General features: G+C 40.0%; 1 protein-coding gene across 2 annotated transcripts; it reads right to left on the bottom strand.

Moving 5' to 3' along the window:
- Positions 1 to 1,415: 1,415 nt before the first annotated feature.
- Positions 1,416 to 24,396, bottom strand: RPP40 (ribonuclease P/MRP subunit p40). 2 transcript variants are annotated; one of them, XM_004387553.3, is made up of 8 exons: positions 24,257 to 24,394; positions 22,118 to 22,262; positions 9,231 to 9,299; positions 8,588 to 8,683; positions 7,699 to 7,824; positions 5,511 to 5,709; positions 5,262 to 5,396; positions 1,416 to 3,549 (listed from the first exon to the last, which is right to left on the bottom strand). In XM_004387553.3, the coding sequence occupies exons 1-8, from the start codon at positions 24,377 to 24,379 to the stop codon at positions 3,351 to 3,353; spliced, it is 1,092 nt and encodes a 363-aa protein (XP_004387610.1). In that variant the 5' UTR covers positions 24,380 to 24,394; the 3' UTR covers positions 1,416 to 3,350. The 2 variants fall into 2 exon arrangements, with proteins under 2 accessions (XP_004387610.1, XP_004387611.1); XM_004387554.3 differs by lacking the exon at positions 9,231 to 9,299 and having other exon boundaries at positions 3,319 to 3,549; positions 24,257 to 24,396.
- Positions 24,397 to 24,839: the final 443 nt, after the last annotated feature.

Raw genomic sequence — 24,839 nt, 5'->3', positions numbered from 1 at the left:
TGTCTATTTCTAGCTTTCTAAGGAAGCACCATATCATTTTCCAAAATGGTTGTATCATTTTGCATTCCCACCAGCAGTGCATAAGAGTTCCGATCTCCCCACAGACCCTCCATTTGTTATTTCCAGTGTTTTTGATTCATGCCAGTAACCCCGGGGTGAGATGGTATCTCATGGTGGTTTTAATTTGCATTTCTCTAATGGCTAGTGATTGAGAGCATTTCCTCATGTGTCTGTTGGCCGCTTGAATGTCTTCTTTGGTGAAGTGTCTGTTCATTTCCTTTGCCCATTTTTTAATAGGATTATTTGTCTCTGTTGTAGAGGTATTGGATTTTCTTGTAGATTACAGAGATTAGACCTTTATCTGACTTGTACTGTCCAAAACTTTTTTCCCAGTCAGTAGGTTCTCTTTTTACTCTTTTGGTGAAGTCTTCTGAAGAGCATAGGTGTTTGATTTTTAGAAGATCCCAGTTATCTAGCTTATCTTCTGGGGTTTGTGTGTTGTTGGTTATGGTTTGTATCCTGTTAATGCTGTGTATTAGGGCCTGTAGCGTTGGTCCTATTTTTTCTTCTATGAACTTTATAGGTTTTGGCTTTATATTTAGGTCTTTGATCCATTTTGAAGTAGTTTTTGTATATGGTGTGAGGTATAGGTCCTGTTTCATTTTTCTGCAGATGTGTATCGAGTTTTGCCAGCACCATTTGTTAAAACGACTGTCTTTTCCCCATTTGATGGACTTTGGGCCCTTGTCGAAGATCAGGTGACCGTAGGTGGATAGATTTACATCTGGGTTCTCAATTCTGTTCCATTGGTCAATGTATCTGTCGTACCCGTACCGGGCTGTTTTGACTACCATAGCTGTATAGTAGGTTCTGAGGTCCGGTAGTGTGAGTCCTCCAACTTTATTCTTCTTCAGTAGTGCTTTACTTATTTGGGGCTTCTTCCCTTTCCATATAAAGTTAATGATTAGTTTTTCCATGTTGCACAAAAATTTTTAATTTTAATGAAGTTCAATTTATCTATTTTTTCTTTTGTTCCCTGTGCTTTTGGTATCTATTGTCAGAAACAAAGTCATGAAGCTTTCCCTCTATATTTTTCTTCCACAAGTTTTATGGTTTTAGTTCATTGATCCATTTTGAGTTAATTTTTGTACATGGTGTGAGGTATTGTTTCAATTTCATTCGTTTGCATGTGGAGATCTAGTTGTCCCAGCACCACACGTTGAAGACTATTGTTTCCCCATCGAATGGAATGGCATCCTTGCTGAAAGTCAACTGAACACAGATGTATGGCTTTATTTATGGATTCAATTCTATTCCATTGGTTAATATGTCTATCATTATAGAAGTACCACACCTGATTACTATAGCTTTATAGTAAATTTTGAAATCAGGAAGTGTGTCTTCCTACTTTGTTCTTTTTCAAGATCGTTTTGGCTCTTCTGGGCCCGATAAAGTATTTTTCATGATTCTATTTTATCTCCTCTGTTGGTTTACTAGCTACAACTTTGTGTTTTGTTAATGGTTGCTTAAGGGTTGATAGTATCCACCTTTTACTTATCACAGTCTACCTTCAAGTGGTATCACTTCACATATAGTATAATAACTTTACACTAGTATACTTATTTCTCCCCTCCTGGTCTTTATGCCATTGTCATCCATTTTACTTTTACATGTTATAAATCCCACACTCCTTTACTATTTTTGTTTAAGCAATTATCTTTTAAAGAGGTTTAAAAAATAATTCTTATATATTTACTCATGTTGTTACCATTCCTTTGTGCAAATCCAGGTTTCCATTTGCTATTTCCTTCTACCTGATGGATGTCCTTTTTCTTGTAGTGGGTCTGCTGATGGTAAAGTCTTTCAGATTTTATATGTTTAAAAATGTCTTTGTTATGTCTATTATCAATTCTCTTTTCAGTGGTGTCTAGTCTGTTGTTAAACCAATCCACTGCACTTTTAATTTCAATTTTGATATTTTTCATTTGGTACTTTCATTTTCATTTGGTGTATTTCCCAATCTGCTTGGTCACTTTTATATTCATGTTCTTTAATTCTCCTATTTCTTTAACTATAAAAATACTTCATATTGTGTTTGGTAATTCTCATATCTTAAGTCTTTGTAGGCCTGCTTCTGCTTTGTTTTTGCTGGTTCTCGCTCATGATGCCTATTTTGTTTGTGATTTTTGACTGTGTAATCATTCCTTGAAACTATCTCTGAGTTCCTTCAAAAAGAGTCTATTTTGCTTTTTCCAGTCACCTAGAAGGTACTAAAAACCTGGTATCACTTTAAACTAAATTTCAAGCTGACACTTTTAAGACTACACAGCTTATGGGCTGCCCTCGGGACAATCTTCCTTGTTGTTCCTGGGGAGGAAGGTGGAATGGAGAAGGAGGTTTACTCATAGTTCATTTTCACACTAAATCTCTCCGTTTTGGGATCCCAACTTTATGAAGTCTCCTACAGTCTTCCTACTTTAAGCAGGCCTTAAGCTCTGTCTACTGTTTATCGTCCCTTCCCCATCCAAGGCTTTTTTGAAAAGCAAAGTTCAACTTGACATTTGGCAATTGTCCTAAGGGTAAAAAGTGGCATCAGTGCCCTACATGCACCTCTGGGCTTCTACTTTCACATTTTCGTTTTATTTTTGCCTTTGAGAATTCTTATTTTACAGCTCATTCATACATTTTAAAAAATCGTTCTTGATATATACTGCAGAAATTTTAGTTTTCAGTTGGTCCTTATATCTAATCAGACATACTGTTGGAAATAAAATTCTTTCAACTTGCTCTTCAACAATTTACAGTATCAACATATCCCTCCCTGACCCAGAGATAGTAAAAACACACTTACGAACCAGCTTGGCCTGAGATCAACTCTCAGATCCACTAGCAGTCTGACCTTGGGTAGCTTGCTTCAACTCTGTGCCACAGAAATAAATGACTTAATATATGAACACAACTTAAAACAAGGCCTAGCCTGGGTATGTATAAGGTTTTCTTATTATCTGAAAATGTTGAAACATTTTCATCCTGCGTAACACTACCTACCTTACCTAATTGTCCAATGATACCTGGTCCTGTGGCCATCCAGGCCCCTTCCCAACCCCAATGATGTAGTAAACCACCCTCTGGGTTCATACTGAGAGGCACTGGATGACAAGCCCAGGTATAGTCACAAGACAGGCCCTATGTCCAGAGCAGAAGGGTAGCTGATGCTGATATAAGAGATTATATTAGAAATGATCATCATCATATAAGCCTGAGTAAACACACAGCCCTATTATCATTAAGAAATTTGAGAACAATCATTAAAAAAAGAACATTATTTTAAATTTATTTATTTATTGTTTTTATGTTGGACAGTCATCATTTGCCCCAACAGCCATCTGAAGCCAATAGTCCTGATTATTAAAAATCACAAAGTTGTACAAATGTTCTCCTCCTTTTCGAAAACCATGTTCATTTTCTCTCCAAGAAACAGGGCTGTCTGCAAATCCTTGAACAGACAAGGAAACCCAAGGAGCTAACTTTGGTTCATTGAAGTAGCGACTGAAAAAGAAGATAATTTTGAACAGAGCATTAGAAATGCTCACATTCATTTTTTATTTATCCAGGATAAGTGGTATTTCTGAGGGTTTAAAGAAGCTTAAGCCTAAGCTTTAATTTATTAAACTAAGGAGATAAGAATTAAATTCCTGATGTCCTATTTTAAATTTAATAAAGGTCAACAAATTTGCCCCAACGAAACTAACTTAAGCTGTTCCTACCTTTATTCTGGAAGATCATTAAAAACAAACAAACAAACAAAACAAAAAAACAAAACAAACCCCGCAAAGTAGACAAGAATGGTTTCACTCCTTTAAATAGTGATGCTTTCAGAGTCTCTGTTAACTGAAACACTGCCAAATAATTTATTGTCTCTTAAGAAATTGACTTTCTTATTGAAGAAAATCAAAGAGGTAATAAAATGTAAAAAAGGATGTTGGGTTTAAAAAGGGAAACCTTTTGTTCAAACAAAAACCTGCATATGAATGTTCACAGCAGCACTACTCACAACAGTCAGTAGGTGGAAACAATCCAAATGTCCATCAATTGATGAATGGATAAACAAAATGTGCTTTATCCATGCAATGGAATATTATTTGACCATAAAAAAGAACGAAGTACTGATATATGCTGCAACATGGATGAACCTTGAAAACATCATGACAAGTGAAAGAGGCCAGACACAAAAGGCCACATATTGTATGATTCTATTTACACGAAACGTCCAGAATAACCAATCCACTGATGGAAAGCAGGTTAGTGGCTGCCAGGGCATAGAGGGAGGAGGTAAGGAGAGTGACTGCTATTGGGCATGGGGTTTCGTTTTGGAGTGATGAAAAAGTTCTGGAACTAGACAGTGATTATGGTTGTACAACACTGTGAATGTACTAAATGCTACTGAATTGTACACTTTAAAATGGTTAAGTTTTATTTTATGTGAATGTTACTGCAATTAAAAAAAAGGAAAACTCTCAAACCTTAAGTCTTAGACATAGCTAATAAATGTGAAAAAGGAGATTGGGTTTAAAAAGGAAACTCCTCAAAATTTAAATCTTAGATATTTTAAAAATGAAGATTGAGAGGCACAGATACCAAATAGGATTATGCTCAATTTATAGTCTCTTCAATAAGGGATTTAAGCTTCCTAATGTTAGGCACAAATGTACACATTTTATTTATATAGCACCTCCCAAAAAGAAAAAGTAAATACTACTTCATACAGCTCTTGCTACATTACTAATGCCCAATAATCCGCAGAATGTTAAGACTAGAATATATCTGAGATACGATTTGGATTCAGAGGTGCTGAAACTCTTTTTCCACCATTTCTTTTTGAAGTGAAATATCTTGCAGAACTCCAGTAGTTAAAACATAATTTATCCACAGAGTATTGCTGTTTTCTTAGGTGCTATTAGAACTTCTATTGCCCCAAAATGGGATGCGAAGCAGAACAAGAAAAACGAGCAGCTTGTTTTTAAGAAGCATATTTTAAGTTCTGCTCTTTTTCTTTTCATAATGACAAGGACTTGGCAAGAGAATTTTTCTATCAGCAAGGGTAATTATGCCACTTAAGATTATAATGTTACTACACTTTGAGCCCAAGCAAGTAAAAACACGAAAACATTTGTGAGGGGACCCTGCAACCTGGAGCACTAGCACTGTCACTAAAATGTCACGTTGGCATAGACAAGATAGAAAAGGCAAAAGAGTCTCACCGCAGCTGTTCCAGTAAGAGACTGATCTTCTCTGGAAGTAGGAAGCCAGTGACTGTACATAAATAAGCTTTTGACACCACTGTGCTTGGCTGAGGGCAGCAATAGGTTGATATGAAATTATTAGGCTCATTATTTCTGTCACCAAAAAAAAGAAAACACATTTATATCTACCACATAATCACATTCAACCCAAAGTTAAGAAGATGAAAGCCAGACCCACAGAAGCTCCCGGCGAGATCAGATACGCACAGGTTGACGTGACTGAAGACGGCTCCCAGCCAGTCGAAGAGCTCCTGGGCACTGCAGGCCGCCTCAGGCACCCCCTGGAGCGCGTGGCTCTGCAGCACTGGGCACGGCAGGTCCATCAGTGTGCTCAGGGCTATTTCTGGCTGGTGCTCCTGAATTTGGTAACTGGAAAAGTATGACATCATCGTTGATTCTTCTGCACCTTAAAACACACCATTTATGGTCATTTAAATATTTTACATAAATTCAGTAAATCCCTGAAACGACCCTACTCCCATCTGAGATTTATGGGAAGCAGGCAGGATTGAGTAACATGGAGGGAAGTTGTGCAAAGTTGTATTCGAAATAAAATCATTTAAATTGCTTTTAGCAACTTGTGCCAAAGTTCTGCAAACATTCATCTTCTTTCAGAATTTTCCTGGAAAAGCTAACACTTTTGGATCCAACCCATACTAGTTTCATCATTTGCTCTAGTAAAAAAAAATTCAACTTAAAAAATATAACTAAAACCATTCCTTCTATATAAATGATATTGTTGACTTCTACAGAAAAAACGTATTTGCCTAAGCTTTATTAAGGAAAGGCAAGAGGAACTGAACGATGATATAATCTCATTCAAGACTGTCTTTTAAAATCACAGTAATGTTCAAGTGTCTTTCTTTTAAGGATGTCTGCATACCCAACAGCCTTGGAAAATAAAAATAATGGCTGCCTCTAGAGCAAACAGCAGAATTATTTACTGCCCAGTATAATAAAATAATGTCTCGTCCTCTCTCTCTGGCACAAAGGTCAGACAGGCTTACTGCTCATTATAAAAAGTCTGGGTTCCTTAAGCTCCAGGTTCCTCTACCATAATGCAGCCTACCACTTGAGCAGTTGTCACCTGGCCCTCTTCATATCGTCCTGGGGGAAACAGGGCTTAGGTAAATGATGCAAGAACTCTAGCTACTGCTATTGCTGTGAGTAATAAGGTACTTTTTCTCTGATAAGGAGTTTCTTGTCTTCTGCTATAATCCATAAAACTGTGGCAGGCTAACATTTAGATTACATATATGATAAAATCTCAGATCTCTCACAGTTCTTGACAAAACTTTAAAATAATTAGGAGTCTGAGGAGCAGAAAGCTATCCAGAACCCTGCACATGGACGGTCCTCATAGAAGACCCCATGAGATGCTAGTTCTTAGTCAATACACAGAGATAAGACACTCTGCTCACTATTACCTCAACCAGATGTAGGAGAGAGCCTGGTGTTACAGATCTAGGACTTGTGGAAGCAACTGGAGCACTCAGTGACCAGAAACTTCCCATGAGGGGCAGACAGATGGGCATATTTCCAAAAAGGACCTATGTGCTTCCCCACTGTCTAAAAGAGAGTACTACGCTATCATAATTCTTGATGATTTGATTCATCATAATCTTGTGATGGGCCAAAGATACATTTGTAAAAGGAGTGAGGTGCAGGGCAGTTAGCTGTCAGAAGATTAACTTGCTTGGTGAACATCAAACTTTGAAATAAATTTAGGGTTCTATTTAATTAAGAGTTACAACAAATTTAATCTGACATTTAACGGTATGCTTGAGTTATTACTCTGCAATAATGAATAAGCAGTTTGTGTATATAACTATAATAGGTGTTATTTTAAAGTATTATAGCCAAGGCTGTTTGAGGTAAGCTGTAAGAAGGAAGGGGAGAAAGAGAAAAGTTAGCTGCTCTGAGGCCACTCAAAAGATGCCTGATTTACATATAACCCAAGGAGACTCAGGCAGCTGGCTTGCATGTCTAGATTACCCTGAACTACGGCTCTTAGGCTGCCAGAGGAGGCCAAAGCCGCTCCCTTAAAAATGTTTATAACAGATACAAATACAATATCCCTTAACTATAGGAATGAATCACCATTCCATCTTCCATTACCGGTTGTTGTGGAGCACAGTTTCAACTCATGATGACCCCGTGTGTGTCAAAGTAGAACTGTGCTCCATAGGGTTTTCAGTGGTTGATGTTTTGGCAGTAGATTGCCAGGCCTTTCTTCTAAAGTGCTTCTGGGCAGACTCAAACCACTAACTTTTCAGTTATCAGCCTAGTGTTTAACTGTTTGCGCCACTCAGAGACTCCAATCCTCCATTACTCCCCCTTAATTAACAATCGGATTTCAAAATCATTTTATCATTATACCATTTATTCTTCATACCTGTAGGATGCCAAGCCAAAAGAAAATCAAATTTCAATGGCTTCTTTTCTTTGAAGGACCAAGATGTTCTTTTACAGTTCTTGGAATCCGGGTTAAAGGACAAATCCATCAAATCAATGGAAATAACTTAAGAAACAGAAAGAGGAACAACTATTTCATTCATACATACACAGCTTCCACTGTAAAAACAGTATATTAAAAAATCCAAATTTTAAAATACCTTATGGATACTAAAAATTATTTTGTTCCTCTTGCACTCCCTTTGGCTTACCAAATCAAGCTCTCACTTTAACGAGCATTTCTAACATTGAGAGCTAATGACAACAGACGTTTTTAATGCACATTTTTCTGAGGTCAAATACTAAGGGCAGAAATCCTCAGGAGGCCAACTCAAATCTACCTATGGATGCGGCAGCTTTAATTACTGATGTTTAAGCCAGATGTTTTCACCAGAATCAAATCTCTTCACTTACGGGAATTTTTCAGGGAGAAAATGTATCATCCACCCATCCAATTTTTACTTGTAATCATAAAGAGTTAAGGAAATTAAAAAAAAAATGTGTATTAAGAACAAGCTGTAGACTCCTATTTTGGGTTTATTACTTCAAATTTTTGACCCAAAACATATATATGTAGTGGACCATGTCCAATCCTGTCAACTTTATAAGATGTAGCCAACAATGAAGAAAAATAAATACAACAGCAATATCTTACCTTCTCTGAAGCCCCTTGGGTCATATAATAGCCCCTAGAGTCAGAAGTTTTAAAGACAAGAAAAAGCCAAGCTTTTTCTAAACAGAGAGTACAGGCAATTCAAACGTTTAAATTTAAACTGCTATAGGAAGATAACCGACTTGTTAAAATCTGGGGGAGTGAGCCTAATACTTACTAAATTTCATGATTTTTCTGCCAGAATACTGAGATGGACGACCTTGAAGTCCAGTTTCTTCATAAGTGTCTTTATCCAGTGATAAAATTAATTTCCCTATAAATTAAATAATTCCCATAAAAAAGATGTTAAAAATATAAAATATTCTCTGACTAAAGAAAAGCAAGGCAAACTGAACAGTTAGATATTAGTGTAATAAATTACATACAAGGATTTTACTACGGTGTTATTTACAAAAGTGAAATTAGAAAGAAGGAATTGTTAAACAAATTATGGCACACCCATTCTTTGAAGTACCTTCAAGCCATTAAAATTAGTAAGTTAGAACTATATGCACTGATATGGAAAGATGTCTATGATACATAGCTTGGGAAAAAAGCAAACTGCAAAACAATGTAATAAGATATAATTTATGTCCAAAAAACACAAACAATCCTTCATGTGTGTTTATAAACACATAAAAAATATCTGGAAGAACAAACACCAATCTGTTAACAGTATTTCTAAAAAGGGGAGTAGGTTTAAAGGAGAGGAGATGGAAGGGGAGACTTTCACTTTATATATATTTGAATTATTAGATTTTTTTTTTTACAATATATATTTCTTTTATAATTAGAAAAAGAAACAAAGTGAGTGTTGTTACCATTTGGTAGTAGGGCAACAGTATTATCTTCATCAATATTTGTATTGTATGTTAGTGCATAGCACGCACCTGTAAGAGAAAGGCCAGAGGACAAATTACAACCCGCAATTGTAATAAAGAATAAATCATGCCTACAAAAAGTTTGTGGATTATTTTCACATGAATATAAGTCTTCCAGGTGAGTAGTAGTCACTATCACTGCTCCGGCTCACCATTAAATCTAAAAATAGCCAAAGGTAAGCCAGAGGACAAGGAAGGCCAAGTGCCAGCTCATTCACCCCCCACCATATGCCTGTTTGTACAAATTTCCTATCATCAAGTAGAAAATGGATGCAGAATGGAACATGTGCATTTGGGGATGCTGGTAGAGAGGCACAAAGTAGAACACTAGAGGCAGAGTTCTAGGTTAAGACTCAAAATCCACCAGAACTTGTGTGAAGTTAAGAAAGCTACTTCAGAGCCAGTTCTGGGGAGATGGTGGCATAAACAGATCATCATCTGACCCTTGCCCACAAATACAACAAGGAAACTGTACTCGGTCTTGAAGGACTCTGAACTGGGGAGCAGAGGACAGCAGCAAGGAACTTCAGACAGGCAAGAATCAGCAAATGAACGGGTTGTATACGGTAGGAAAATTGCTTCTCCCACCAAGCCACTGGCTGCTGTGAACTGGGATAGCAACCCCAGCAAAACAGCCTGTTTCCCTAACCACCTCATCCCTGGCCTGCACAAAGGGACAGGACCCCAAGTTTCTGCTGTAAAATCAACAAGGCAGATCTCCTTGGGGAGTTTGTTTGGCGCAGGCCAACACTTCCCCCACCTGGTAACTGTTGGCTGCCAGGCTGCTACAATTGCAACAGAAGGCCCCCTGCAGTGGAGTCTGCTCCCATAGCCAGCACTCTGCCAGCCTGCATATTCCATGGCTCAGGCCTCTGAAATCAACAGGGCAGTTCTTCGTGGTGGTCAGTTTGGGTCTGTCTGGCTCCTCCTCCAGTCGATGTTAAGGACTGCTAAATGAGGCTGCTGTGTACTAGGAAGAATGCATCTTGGGTGGAACCTACACCCACACCCAACATACCACTGGTGGGTATAACAAGGCAGATATCTCTGGAGTCCCTTCACAGTGTGCCAGCCCCTTTTCCTCCTGGTAACTGTTGGTTGCTGGACTGATATAAACTCCTACAGATTGTCCTCTGCAGTAGAGCCAGGAGACAGGTTACCTAATTGGAGACTTCTTCCTCAAAAACCACAGGGCTGCTGGGCTCTGAAATCAACCAGACAGATCCCTTAGAGATCTTTCTGGGGAATATCAGCCCCTCTTCCTCCTGATAGGGAGGAAAGTCTGCCTGTGTTTCCCCTGAATGCCAGCTCAGATATAAATGGCCACCACTGAGCAGGGAAGGAAGCCTTGGGCAAAACCAGAGGGCAACACTGAGCCTCACAGGGGACTCACTGACTGTGAGCTTTCTGACTGAAAATGTGGTTGCAGAAACAGAGCAGAGGAGGGAGTACTAACCAGAGAGAGAAGATTGTGTACCCTTGTGGACAGATTGATTAGTGTGTGATTTCTTGCCTGAGTGGCAGCATCCTCTGGTGGACAGCTTGACTACAGCATGTTCTCTGGAGTGTTGAAAGTTGAAAACTGAGATTCAGAACTTTCAAATCTTAATTAAATCAGGGAGGGAAAAAGAGCTATTACAAAGAGGGAGAGGAAGTGGTAAGCAAAGGCCAAAGGCTCTGCCTGCCTAAAATTTTTTTGCAGAAGTAGTGTGGGCAAAAACACCAAATACTGGGGAGAGCTGAGAAAGTTGACACCCTGGAAAATTTTAATGCCCCAATTAAAAAAAAAAACACAAGATGCACAAACGTAAGAGAAACAATGGCCCATCAAAATGAACATGATGAAGGGAATGAAATCACATCTATGGAAGCCTGAATAATCCAAAGAATGAAAGAATATACTAAAACAATGTTAAACATAATCAAAGAACTAAGGGAAAACACAGACAAAGGTCTTAAAAAAAGAAGGAAAACAATGCATGAACAAAATGAGGATTTAAAAAAAGAGATAAACCAAACAGAAATACTGCAACTGAAAGAGACAATAACTGAAATGAGAAACACAATGGAAATGGATGTATTTAACAACAGATTTCTTCTGCCTGCAGAAGAAAAGAATCAGCAAATTAAAGGATAAAATAGTGGAAATTACAGAGGCTTAAAAGCAACAAGAACAGAGAGTCAAAACTGCTGAGCACAGCTGAACGGAATTAAGGGAAAACATCAACAGACCTAATACACATATCATGGGAATTCCAGAAGGATATGAGAGAGACTGAAAGGGACAGAGAGCTATTTGAAAAAATAATGATAGAAATTTTCCCAAATCCAACGAAGGATATGAATCCACAAATCCAAGAAGCTCAAAGAACTCCAAGCAGGATAAACCCAAACACATCATAAGCAAGCTCTCAAAGAGTAAAGAAAAAGAGAGAATCCTGAAAGCACCAAGAGAGAAACAGTCACAAATAAACCCATTGCCATCGAGTCAGTTCTGATTCCTAGTAACCCTATAGGACAGAGCAGAACCGCCCCTTAGGGTTTCCAAGGAGCACCTGGTGGATTTGAACTGCAGACCTTTTGGTTAGTGGCCATAGCTCTTAATCACTACACCACCAGGGTTTCCGTCACATATAAAGGATCCCCCAAAAGATTAAAAGCCAATTTCTCCTCAGAAACACTGAAGGCCAGAAGGCAATGGAATGATACGTTTATAGGCTGAAAGAAAAAAAACTGCCAACCAAGAATATTATACTTAGCAAAACTGCCCTTCAAGAAAGAGGGTGAAATTAAAACATCCCCAAGCAAACAGAAACAGAGAGTTCATACCCACCAGACCAATCCTACAAAAACACTAATGTGAGTCCTGCAGATGGTAGAGAAAAGACACTAGAAAGTAATTCAAAGCCATACACAAAAAGAAAGATCTCTAGTAAAGGTAATTGCATGAATAAGTATAAGGACTAGTAATAAGGTATTCACGCTTGATAATTCTAATTCTTTTGTCTCTCAGGCTTTTTAATGACAAATGGATAAAAGCAAGGATAAAATTATGTTATAGAGTACCTGAAATATAAAGATATAATTAGTGGTAACAACAACAAAATGGGGGTAGATCTCGTAGATTACTGAAGTAAAGTTGCTATCAACTTACCCTAGGATGTTATAAATGTAAGATATGAAATGTAACATTCATGATAAGCACTAAGAAATTATCTAAAAAAATACACAAAAGGAGAAGAGAACCAAAACAGCTCACTACAATAAACCAACCAAACATAAAAGCAGTACTAAAGCAAAAAGACAAAGAAGGCATAAGACACACAAAAAACAAACAACAAAATGGCAGAAGTAAGTAATTTCTTATTGGTAATTACAGTGAATGCAAATGAACTAAATGCTCCAATCAAAAGGCAAACAGTGGCAGAATGGATTAAAAAAAAAGATCCACTATACGTTGTTTACAAGAGACAGACCTTAGACCCAAGGACACAAATAAGTTGAAAGTGAAAGGATGGGAAAAAAATTCTATGCAAATAATAATCAAAGGAGAGCTGGGGTGGCAATCTTAATATCATACCAAGTAGACTTTAAGACAAAATCTGTTAGAAGATTTTAAAGATTAGAAGAGACCTTACATAGTGATAAAGGGTCAATTAATCAAAAAGTTTTAACAATCAAATATATATGTACTTGTCTTAGTTATCGAGTGCTGCTATAACAGAAACACCACAAGTGGGTGGCTTTAACAAACAGAAATTTATTTTCTCACAGTTTAGGAGGCTTGTTGTTGTTGTTAGGTGCCATCAAGTCAGTTTCGACTCAAAGCAACCCTATGTACAACAGAACAAAACACTACCCGGTTCTTCCAACCTGAGGGGCTCATCTTCTGGCACTACATCAGACAATGTTCCGCTGCTATTCATAAGGGTCTTCACTGCCTAATTCTTTTCAGAAGTAGACTGCCAGGCCCTTCTTCCTAGTCTGTCTTAGTCTGGAAGCTCAGCTGAAACCTGTCCACCATGGGTGATCTTGCTGCTATCTGCATACCGGTGGCATAGCTTCCAGCATCATAGCAACATGCAAGCCCCCAAAGTATGACAAACGGACAGACACGTAGGGGTTTAGGAGGCTAGAAGTCCAAATTCAGGGCACTGGATCTAGGGGAAGGCATTCTCTATTGGCTCTGGGGGAAGGTCCTGTCCTCTTCTGAGCTTCTGCTCCTGGGCAATCTTCATGTGGCTTGGCATCTCCCTTCCCCATCTCTGCTCTGCTCGCTTGTTTAATCTCTTTTATATCTCAAGATACACTGACTCAAGATATACTCTATGCTAACCCTGCCTCATTAACATAACACACAAAACACATTCCCAAACAAAATTATAACCACAGGCATAGAGGTTAGGATTTAAAACACATATTTCTGGGGACACAAAACAGTACCCAACATCGGAGCACCTAAATATATAAAGCAAACACTGAAAGAATTGAAGGGGAAAATGAACACCAGTACAATAATAGTTGGAGACTTCAGTACACAACTTTCTGTATTGGAGAGAACGTCTAGAAAGAAAATCAACAAGAAAACAGAGTACCCAAATGACACTATAAATAAACTAGACTTACGAGACATATATAGAACACTTCACCCAACAATAGCATAATATACATTCTACTCCAGTGCACATGGCTCATTATCCAGGATAGACCACATTAGGTCATAAAGAAAGTCTCGATAAATTTTTAAAAACCATATTAACTGTTTTCTCTGACCTCAGTGAACTGAAACTAGAAATCAAGAGGAAAAAAAAAAAAAGGTACTCAAACATATGGAAATTAAACAACACACTATTAAATTCCCTTGGAAACCCTATGGGGCAGCTCTACTCTGTCCTGTAGGGTTGCTATGTGTCGGAATTGACTCGACAGCCAACAGTTAGGTTTTTTTGGGTATTAAACTACTAACGGGTCAAGGAAGAAATTACAAATTTCTTAGAATCAAAGTAAAACCTACCGCAATTTATAGTCTGCAGTGAAGGCAGTACTCAGAAAGAAATAAATAAATACCTATATGAAAAAAATGACAAAAGAACTTAACTCTACAACTTAAGGAACTAAAAAGAGAAGAGAAAACTAAGCCCAAACCTGCCAGAAGAAAGTAAATAACAAAAACCAGAGCAAAAATAAATGAAATTGAAAACAGAAAAACAAGAGAATCACTCAAACCAGAAGTCGGTTCTTTGAAAAGACCAATAAAATTGACACACCTTGAGCTAGACTGGCAAAGAAAGGAAAAGATGCAAATAACCAAACAAGAAATGGAATAGGAGACATTACAACTGATTAGATAGAAATAAAAATTATGACAGAATATTATGAACAGCTGTATGGAAACAAACTGGATAACCTAGATGAAATGGATAAATTCTTAGAAGCACAGAATTTACCCAAACTGACTCAAGAGGAAATAAATCTCCCAACAAAAAACGTCCTCGACCAGATGGTGTCACTGGGGAATTCTACCATTTAGAGAAAAATTGACACCAACCTTGTTTAAACTCTCCCAAAAGACACAGAAGGAAGGAATACTCCCTAATTCATTCTATGAACCAAACATAACCTTAACACCAAAACCAGACAAAGGCGCCATAAGAAAAAGCCAATCAAAACCAAAGCCGTTGCCATTAAATTGATTCCAACTCATAGCAACCATATAGGACAGAGTAGAACTGTCCCATAGGGTTTTCTAGGCTGTAAATCTTTACGGAAGCAGACTGCCACATTTTTCTCCCATGGAGTGGCTGAGGGTTCAAACCACCGACCTTTCAGTTAGCAGCCAAGCGCTTAACCACTGCGTCATCAATATCCCTTATGAATATAGATGCAAAAATCTTCAACAAAATACCAGTGAACAGAATCTAACAGCATATTAGAAGAGTTATGCACCATGACCAAGTGGGATTTATTCCAGGAATGCAAGGATGGTTCAACAATAGAAAATCAATTAATGTAATACACCACATCAATAGAACAAAGGAAAAGAATCACATCTTTGGATGCAGAAAAAGCATTTGATAAAATCCAACACCCTTTCTTGATGAAAACCTTCAACAGGATTGGAACAGAAGGGAAGTTCCTCAGTATGATTAAGGATATATATAAAACATCAACAGCCAACATTATACTTAATGGAGAAAGACTGAGAGCTTTCACCCTTGAAATCAGGAACAAGACAAGGGTGCCTGCTCTCACCACTTCTATTCAGCATTTTATGAGAAGTCCTAGCCACAGCAATAAAACAAAAAGAAGACAAGAAGTAAAATTATCTCTATTCATAGATTATATGATTCTTTATATAGAAAACCCCAAAGAATCCACAAGAAAGCTTCTAGAGCTAATAAAGGAATTTATCAAAGTTGAAGAGCACAAAGTCAACAAACAAAAATCAGTTGGGTTTCTATACACCAGCAGTGAGAAATCTGAAAGGGAAATTAGGGAAACAATTCCATTTACAATCGCATCTGAGAATAAAATACCCAGGAGTAAATTTAACCAGGGATGTGAAGGACTTACACAATGAAAAGTACAAAACACTGCTAAAAGAGATTAAAAAAGACTTAAATAAATGGAAAGATATTCCATGATCATGGGTTGGAAGACTTAATATTGCTAAGATGTCAATACCACCCAAAGCGATTTACATATTCAATGCAGTCCCAATCAAAATTCCAAAAGTCTTCTTTACAGAAATGGAAAAACCAATCCTCAACTTTATATGCAATGAAAGAGGCCATGAATAGCTAAAGCAATTCTGAAGCAGAAGAGCAAAGTAGGAGGACTCACACTTTGATTTCAAAACATTATACAGCTACAGTAATCTAAACAGTCTGGATCTGGTATAACAAGAGACACATAGACCAACGGAACAGAATTGAGAATCTAGAAATAAACCTACACATCTACAGTCAACTGATTTTTTGACAAGGGTGCTAAGTCCGTTCAGGGGAAAGAAGAGTATGTTCAATAAATGGTGTAGGGAAAACTGGACATCCACGTGCAGAAGATTGAAACAGGATCCACGCCTCACACACACACACACACACACACACACACACACACACACACACAAATTCAAGATGGATTAAGGATCTAAATGTGAAAACTAGAACAATAAAATTCTTAGAAAAAACTGGAAGGGCAAAGCTGTCAGGCCTAGCTTTTAACAAGGGATTATCTAATATACACCCTCTTCTCACTTATTGACATGGTTAGGTTCCAAAGACCAAGTTGTTATGCGAAATCAGTGCTATGTGAAAACGGAGAATGACTACATCATTACCAAAAACAAAAAAAAAACAAACCCACTGCTGTCAAGTCAATTCCAACTCATAATGATCCTTAGGGCAGACCAGAACTGCCCAATAGGGTTTTCAAGGCTATAAATCTTTACAGAACCAGACTGCCATATCTTTTTCCCGTGGAACAGCTGGTGGATTCGAACCTCCGACCTTTCAGTTAGCAACTGAGTGCTTAACCACTGTGCTACCAGGGCTCCTCATAGCATTACATACCTGCCAAATTATATTATTATATAACTGCCAAGTTACACCATCACATAACTTCCAAGTCATATTACTATGTACCTACCAAATTACATCATTACATAACTGCTGTGATCATTAAGGTTGTGTGTCAACTTGGCTGGGCCATGATTCTCAGCAGTTTGGTAGTTGTATGATGTAATGATGTAATCACTTCCATGATGAGTTCTGATATAACGTGATCATCTCCAAGGTGAGATCTGGTGTGAGTAGCCAATCAGTTGAAAGGGAGTTTCATTGGGGGTATGGCCAGAATCCAATATAGGTGGACTTTCTGGCAAGACTCGTGAGCTTTTGCTTGCTCTGGATCCTGCAGCTGGCTCCTGTTCATCCAACCTCTGGTTCTTGGGACTTGAGCTAGCAGATGACCTGCCATCTTTTCTCTCCATCTTGGGATTTGTTGGTCTCTGCAGCCTGTGAGCCAGAGGCCTGCTGTTTAACCTGCCGATCTTGAGTTCACCAGCCTCTGCAGATATGTGAGTCAGGAGAGGCCTCCAGCCTGACTCACAGACTTGGGACTTTCCAGCCTCTACAACTGTGTGAGTACTTCCTTGATATAAATCTCTCTCTATATATATTTATATGCTTTACTGGTGTTGCTTCTCTAGAGAACCCAGCCTAAGACAACTGCCAAACCGCTGAGAATCATGGCCCAGCCAAGATGACGCAAAACCTTAACCATCAAAGCCAGAGTTACTCTCACCTTGAACCTTGGCATTTGTTACTGGCAGACTTACATCATTAATGTGCAAAATAGTCGGATAGTAGATTTTTTACTACTGTAAATGTGAAATGAAAGATAAGATAGTCAACAACTGAGGAGAAAGTATAATAACAAAAGCACAAACAGCAAAATACAAAATAAATAAATGAGACCTCATAAAAATAAGAAAATTTGTTCATCCAAAGACTGTACCAAAAAAAGTAAAAAGAATTTCCAATAAATGTTAATACTGGTTATTACTGGTGGCGAGATTATGGAAAATTTTATTTATTTTTGTTTATCTGTATTTTGAAATTCTTTTTCTATAATGAATGTGTAGTACTTGTATAATAGAAAAGAAAAAAATTGAAAAACAAAGAAGTGAAAAGACAAGCTACTGACTGGGAGAGTATTTTTGGAAACCATATATCTGATAAGAATCTAATACTCAACATACATATATGTTGAGAACTTAACAACAAAAAGACAATTAACCCAATCATAAAACAGGCAAAGGACTTGAATACTCACCAAAGAGAATATTCAAATGGCCACCAAACACATGAGAAAAGATGCTCAATGTCAGTAGCCACCAGGAAGATGCAAATAAAAACCACATTGAGATACTATTTTACTCCCCAACCAACCTGTTGCCGCTGAGTTGATTCTGACTCATAGCGACCCTATAGGACAGAGTAGAACTGACCCATAGGGTTTCAAAGGAGCAGCTAGTGGATTCAAAATGTCAACTTTTTGGTCAGCAGCTGGGGCTCTTAATCACTGTGCCACCAGCTGATGGCTAAAATTAACAAAAAAAACAATGGAAAACAACAAATGTTGGCAAGGATGTGGGGAAATTAGAACCTTTATCCACTGTCTGTGGAAATGCAAAATGATACAGCCATTGTGGAAAACAGTGCGGCAGGTCCTCAAAAAAACTAAAAATAGAACTATTGTATGACCCAGCAATCCCACTGCTAGAAATATACCCAGGGAACTTGAAAGCAGCAACACAAACAAACATGTACATCAATGTTCATTGCAGCACTATTCGCAATGGCCAAAAGGTGGAAACAACCTAAGTGCCCATTAACTACTGAATGGATAAACAAAATATGACACATACGTATAATGGCATACTACTTGGCCAGAAAAAGAAATGAAGTCCTGATCCATGCTACAACACGGATGGAGCTTGAAGAATTATGCTGAGAGATAACTCAATCACAAAAGTGACAAATATTGAATTACCTCAAGCATATAAAAAGACTAGAAAAGGCAAATGTATATAGACCAAAGTTTCTTAGTGGTTACGAGGAGTAGGAGGGAGAGGGAAAGGAGGGGTTATTGCTTATGGAACACTGAGCTTTGGTTTTTGGTGGTGGAAAAATTGCATAATTAAGGGTAAGGGTTTAACAATTGATTAAGGTAACTGATGTCAATAGTTGTACATGTCTTAGTCTGAAAGCTCCGCTGAAACCTGTCCACCATGGGTGACCCTGCTGGTATTTTTAAATATTGGTGGCATAACTTCCAGCATCACAGCAACACACAAGCAATCACAGTACAACAAACTGACAGACACGTGGTAGAACCTGTATATAGACTAAGAGAACAGAACAAGGGAATAGTGCATGGTTTAAAATCAGGAAAGGTGTGCAACAGGGTTGCATCCCTTCACCATACTTATTCGATCTGTATGCTGAGCAAATAATCCGAGAAGCTGGACTATACAAAGAAGAACTTGGCATCAGAATTGGTCGAAGACCCATTAATAACGTGCAATTTGCAGATGACCCAGCCTTGCTTGCTGAAAGTGAAGAGGACTTGAAGCATTTACTGATGAAGATCAAACACTACAGCCTTCAGTACGGATTACACCTCAACATAAAAGAAAACAAAATCCTCACAACTGGACCAATAAGCAGTATCATGATAAATGGAGAAAAAATTGAGGTTGTCAAGAGTCTCATTTTACTTGGATCCAAAACCAACATCCACATAAGCAGTAGTCAAGAAATTAAATGACGTTATTACATTGGGCAAATCCGCTGCAAAAGACCTCTTTAAAGCGTTGAAAAGCAAAGATGTCACTTTGAGGACTAAGGTGCACCTGACCCAAGCCATGGTATTTTCAATTGTCTGATATGCATGCAAAAGCTGGACAATGAATAAGGAAGACCGAAGAATTACTGCCTTTGAATTTTGGTGTTGGGAAGATACTGGATGTACCACGGACTGCCAGAAAAACGAACAAGTCTGTCTTGGAAGAAGTACAGCCAGAGTGCTCCTTGGAAATGAGGATGGGGTGACTTCGTCTCACATACTTTGGACAAGTTATCAGGAGGGACCAGTCCCCGGAGAAGGACATCATACTTGGTAAGGTAGAGGGTCGGCGAAAAAGAGGAAGACCCTCAACGAGATGGACTGACACAGTGGCTGCAACAAGGGGCTCAAACATAACAACAATTGTGAGGATGGCAAAGGACTCGGCAGTGTTTCATTCTGTTGTACACAGGGTCACTGTGAGTCGTAATCGACTTCATGGCATCTAACAACAAGAAGTTGTACATATGTAAAAAGTTGAATTGGCAAATGTTGTGTGATGGGTACATTTACAACAACAAAATGAGCAGCTGCTGAGGCTGCTCAAGGACAACCAAACATCTCATGGGATTTGGTTCCTTGGTTTGGAGGGTTAGGGTCATGGCTTCATCAGACAACCCAATTAATTGGCCTAATACTGTGCTTAGTGCTTCTGTTCTACATCCGAGTTTGCTGTGTAGTGCCTGCAGTTTTAAACGCTTGCAAGTGGCCGTCCGAGGTACAACTGATCTCTATTTGCCTGGAGAAACACAGGAAGAAGGAGTCAGGAATAGGAGGAGGAAATGGAATGTGTGGCTAATTGCCTCAATGAACAACTGCCTCCTTTGCCATGAGACCAGAAGAACTGGATGATGCCTGCTACCATTACTGAATGTTTAGATCACAGATTCTATAGAAGAATCCTGATCAAAAAGGCAGAACAGTATTCTAACATGGAATCCAGATTTTCTGGAGCCATGGAGGCTGGATGAACCCCTAACACTAATGCCCTGAGATAATCTTCACACCTTATATAAAAAATATCCCATGAAGTCTTTCTTCTTTAAACCAAACCAATAATTTAGCTACATCAGTAAAGAAGGTCTACCTTGAGCATGGTGCTCTTTTAAGAACTATCTATTTGGGATCAAACTGACAAAAGCAACTGGAAAGATCAGACCTGAAACTTAGGCAACAGTGAGTTTATATTAATGGGGGAGGAATCATTCAGAAAAGGAGGGTGAGAATGGTTGCATAACTTGAGTGTAATCAATATCACTGAATTGTACATGTGGAAATTGCTGAACTGGTATATGTTCTGCTGTGTATACTCTCAATAACACTGAATAAAATAAATTAAAAATACATACCTAAATTTTTTTTAAAAAGAAAGCTACTCCACCTCTCTAAGCCTTAGTTTCCTCATCTGTAAAATTAAGGATTAAATGTGATAGGATATGTAAAAGTGCCTTATAAGCAGCAAGCATCTATGTCATCAACAAAGTTTAATACAGATGAAAGAATGTCTGTGAGAGCGAAGACAAGATGCCCTGCTTCTTAGGCAGCCCCAGCAGCATCAGAATGAAAGCAGCTACCAGACATGCTAGACTTGTTCACATCTCACTGGAGAGGACAAGCACAGAGGCTGACAAAATGGGAAGTAAGGGCTACTGTACAGGGAGCTCAACTGGGGTGACGGGGTGACATGTAGTCAGGGTAGACCTCCTTAAAATGTCAATTCCTACTCCTGGTGAACCCATGTGTGTCAGAGTAGAACTGAGATCCATAGGTTTTCCAATGGCTGATTTTTTCAGAAGCAGATTGCCAGGCTTTTCTTCCAAGGTACCTCTGGGTGGACTCAAACCTCCAACCTTCTGGTTAGCAGCCATTTGCAGGAACTCCCTAGAGACACTGTGAAACAGTTTCAAACAAATGGCAGTCAGGGCTCCTAGGAGACAATTAGAACAAGCCAATCAACCCAGGAGACATGACTGGGAATGGGATGAGGAGGGTTACAGCCACAAAATCTAAGTCACGATGAATACGTGGCTCTGTGAAAAGCAGCAGTGGTGACCAGAGAAGAGCCCTTTGAGATTGCTCAAGACACAGTGGTCGGTCCAGCCACACCCAACAGCAGTGATATAAACACACAGACTGCCAGACTTTCCTCTCCGTTAATCCTTCTTTCATTACGATGACCAACACCGTCATGCTGCAACACCCTCATCCAACACTGTGGACAAGTGTAATCAGAAACTTGCATCTAAAGGAAAAGAGCAGGATGAGAATACTGGGGTTGGGGAGAGTGTTTCCTGCACTTGGCCACACTATCACTACAGGCCTTAATTAAAACAAGAGAAGAACACTAGTACTGTGGTGTGGTCTACCTATAGTTCCCCATCTTCCCAGATTCACAGACATGACACAGTTTTCCTTACCTTTCTTTACAAAGGTGTTGATGAACTCGTGTGAAATTAATTCATGAAGAGGTAAATTCTTCACAAAGTAATAGGGTCCAGTTCCCATGACCAGGCTCTTCAGCTCTTTTGATAGTATCCCACATTCAGGAATCAGAAATGAAACCTATCGGAATGTATAATATAAACAGGGTCTTATTTTCATGTAGGTTAACATCCAGGTTCTCAAAGATGAAATGGATCCTGAAAGCTGCTAACTATTCCTCCACAGGTATTCTTGGGACATAAATGTGGCAAAAAAAAAAAACACTGAAAGTAACTGCCAATCTTGGGGAAAGAGAAATTTGACAATTACAGTTTTTCATTTCTGCATTCAAACACACAGTACAGGAAAGAGAGCAGACAAATTTTAACAAAAGGGCTCACTTTTTATCTTTTGCAAATGAGCAATATATTTTATCTCCTGTTCCTTTTACTACTTTAATTCATTTTCAAGGACATATAATCCATAACTTGCTGCTATCGAGTCAATTCCCACTAAGGGCAGTCCCATGTGTTACAGAGTAGAACTGCATAAAACCTCCATAGAGTTTTCTTGGCTGCAATCTTTACGGAAGCAGATTGCTAGGCCTTTCTTCTGAAGCATCACTGAGAGGGTTTGAACGTCCATCCTTTAGGTTCGTAGTACACTGCAAATCGTTTGCACCACCCAGGAACATCCAAGGACCTATAATACAAGTGAATATCCCTGGATTTGTTCACCCTGGTAATATCCTAGATCAAAAGAACGGTCCCTTAGGATGTAGAGAATTTGCTGTTGTTGTGTACCATCGAGCTGATTCCAACTCATAGTGATCCTATAGGACAGAGCAGAACTGCCCCACAGGATTTCCAAGGAGCGGCTGATGAATTCCAACTGCCTTCCTTTTGGTTAGCAGCCTGAGCTCTTATCCACTTCGCCACTAGGGCTCCACAGAGAATTTAAGGACATCCAATTATTACAACGGTACATGGAAGCAGAAGTGCTCCTGGATGTTTCGTTTCTAAACTGAAACAGACTCTGCTGTTCTTGACGAGCTCTCCACCCAAAGCAGAGATGCTAAAACCCTACAGGTTTCAAATCTCGCCAAGTTCAAGTGCTCCGCAACTTGAAAACCTCTCTCCCAAAGCTGTAACGCCAGTCTGTTCTTGAAGGACCTGGGTCACCACCTGTGTCTCTGAGAAACTGGCCAGACAGGCCTAAATTGTGATTAGGTTGATTAATTTAAAGCGCAAAATGCTTAAACATTATTACCATAAGGCTGACATTTTGGAGTCCTCGCCACTTAAATGGGCTGGTGAGAAGGGCCCACTAGACACTGTTTGGGAATTTCAGTTGTTCTCTGCTCTCGGCAGATCCTTGTAAGCCAAAAGTTAACCTCACCGATGCTTCAATCTCCACAACTGTGGAAATGGCGCCTGGGAACGATGACATTTTCGCGAAACAACAATGTCACCACCCATAAGAAGCTCTTAAAATGTGCTTGCGAGGCCACACGGGAATTTCTCCCAAGAGCTGCCGGAAATGGTGCACTGTGGCTGGAGAAACCCGAGCGCGGCAGACAGAATTTAAAGTCTCTCAGTCATCAACCCGGTTCCCATAGGCAGTTTATAAAAGCAAGTCGCTTCTTGGGCCTGGATAGGCACAATGGTCTGGAATGATCCACAGACACGCTGGTGGGACAAGGAATCAAGCAGGAGAGAGGCGGGGAGGGGGAACCGGCATCCCTGTTGTGTAAAAGCGAGTAGCACATGGACGGCGGGCGACTGCACAGGACAGAGGTCACACCCTCCGAACTCCCAACTGCCGGGGCCCTTAACAACCCTCCGGGAGCCTCGACTCCACTGGGGCGGGCTAGGAGACCGGGAGGCGCACGCCTCGGCGGCCGCCAGGCCCCTCCTCTCCAGGTCGGGCTCCGCCTCCGCGTTCGGTGCACCCTAGGGGTTGTAGTCCTCCGAGGCCTGCACTGCGCCCGCTCGGGAGCAGTTAAGACTACAGCTCCCAGAATGCCGTGCGAGGGAAGCCGCGCCGCGGGAGGCCTCACTACGCCGAACGGAGTCTGACGCTCCCCGAGCCTCTCTCGTCTGCGAAGGGAGAGGGGCCCCGCCTGCCCGGCTTACCCTGTAATTATAGTAGTGCGTCTCCACGAGGCGCTGGTGGCGCGACTTGTCGTGACCGAAGTTGGATTTCTCACAGACCAGCAAGTGCCGCGGCACCTCCCGCAACCTTCGCAGGGTAGCCATGCTCTACCGGATTCCCGCTATGCGGCCATCCAGGAGCTCCGTGCGCACCGCCCCTCCGATCGCTCCGCCCCCTCGCCTCCACCACTCCTCTCTTCTTTGCCGCCGTTTTCCGCCCTTCCGCTCCTCTGCCCGGCTTCTCGCCCCGCTCCTCCGCTCGTCCTACCCCCTCGCCGCTACCACTCCTCTCCGCGGCTCCTCTGCCCGCTTCTCGCCCCGCCCCTTCGCTCCTCTTCTCCGCCCCTCCGCTCCTCCTCTGAGCCCCGCCCCGCGGACATGCGCAATGCGGACGGGCAGCACGTGGCAATTGTGGCCTGCAGGTGAATGGAGGTGAGGGTGAGCAGCTGCAGCAGGCTTTCTGACCGTTCCGTGGACTTGTTTGGAACCTATGCGGAATCTCCCTGATGGGTTTCAGAAACCATAAATTCGCTGCCTTAAATGGAAATACCCTGTGCTTGGAGCC

The sequence above is a fragment of the Trichechus manatus genome, unplaced genomic scaffold (assembly GCF_000243295.1).
Source record: "Trichechus manatus latirostris isolate Lorelei unplaced genomic scaffold, TriManLat1.0 scaffold00188, whole genome shotgun sequence".
Taxonomy (NCBI): domain Eukaryota; kingdom Metazoa; phylum Chordata; class Mammalia; order Sirenia; family Trichechidae; genus Trichechus; species Trichechus manatus.
The sequence above is the reverse complement of the archived record's forward strand: the minus strand, read 5'-3'. Positions and strand labels throughout refer to the sequence as shown.

What these genes read in the sequence shown, in the direction of transcription:
- RPP40 (XM_004387553.3), bottom strand. Translation starts at nt 24,379, where the DNA reads ATGGCTACCCTGCGAAGGTTGCGGGAGGTGCCGCGGCACTTGCTGGTC. An exon ending in CAGAAAAATCATGAAATTTA is followed by an intron (nt 7,825 to 8,587) that starts GTAAGTATTAGG and finishes CTGTTTCTTAAG; the next exon opens with TTATTTCCATTGATTTGATG. An exon ending in GTCTTCAGTCACGTCAACCT is followed by an intron (nt 5,397 to 5,510) that starts GTGCGTATCTGA and finishes TTTTGGTGACAG; the next exon opens with AAATAATGAGCCTAATAATT.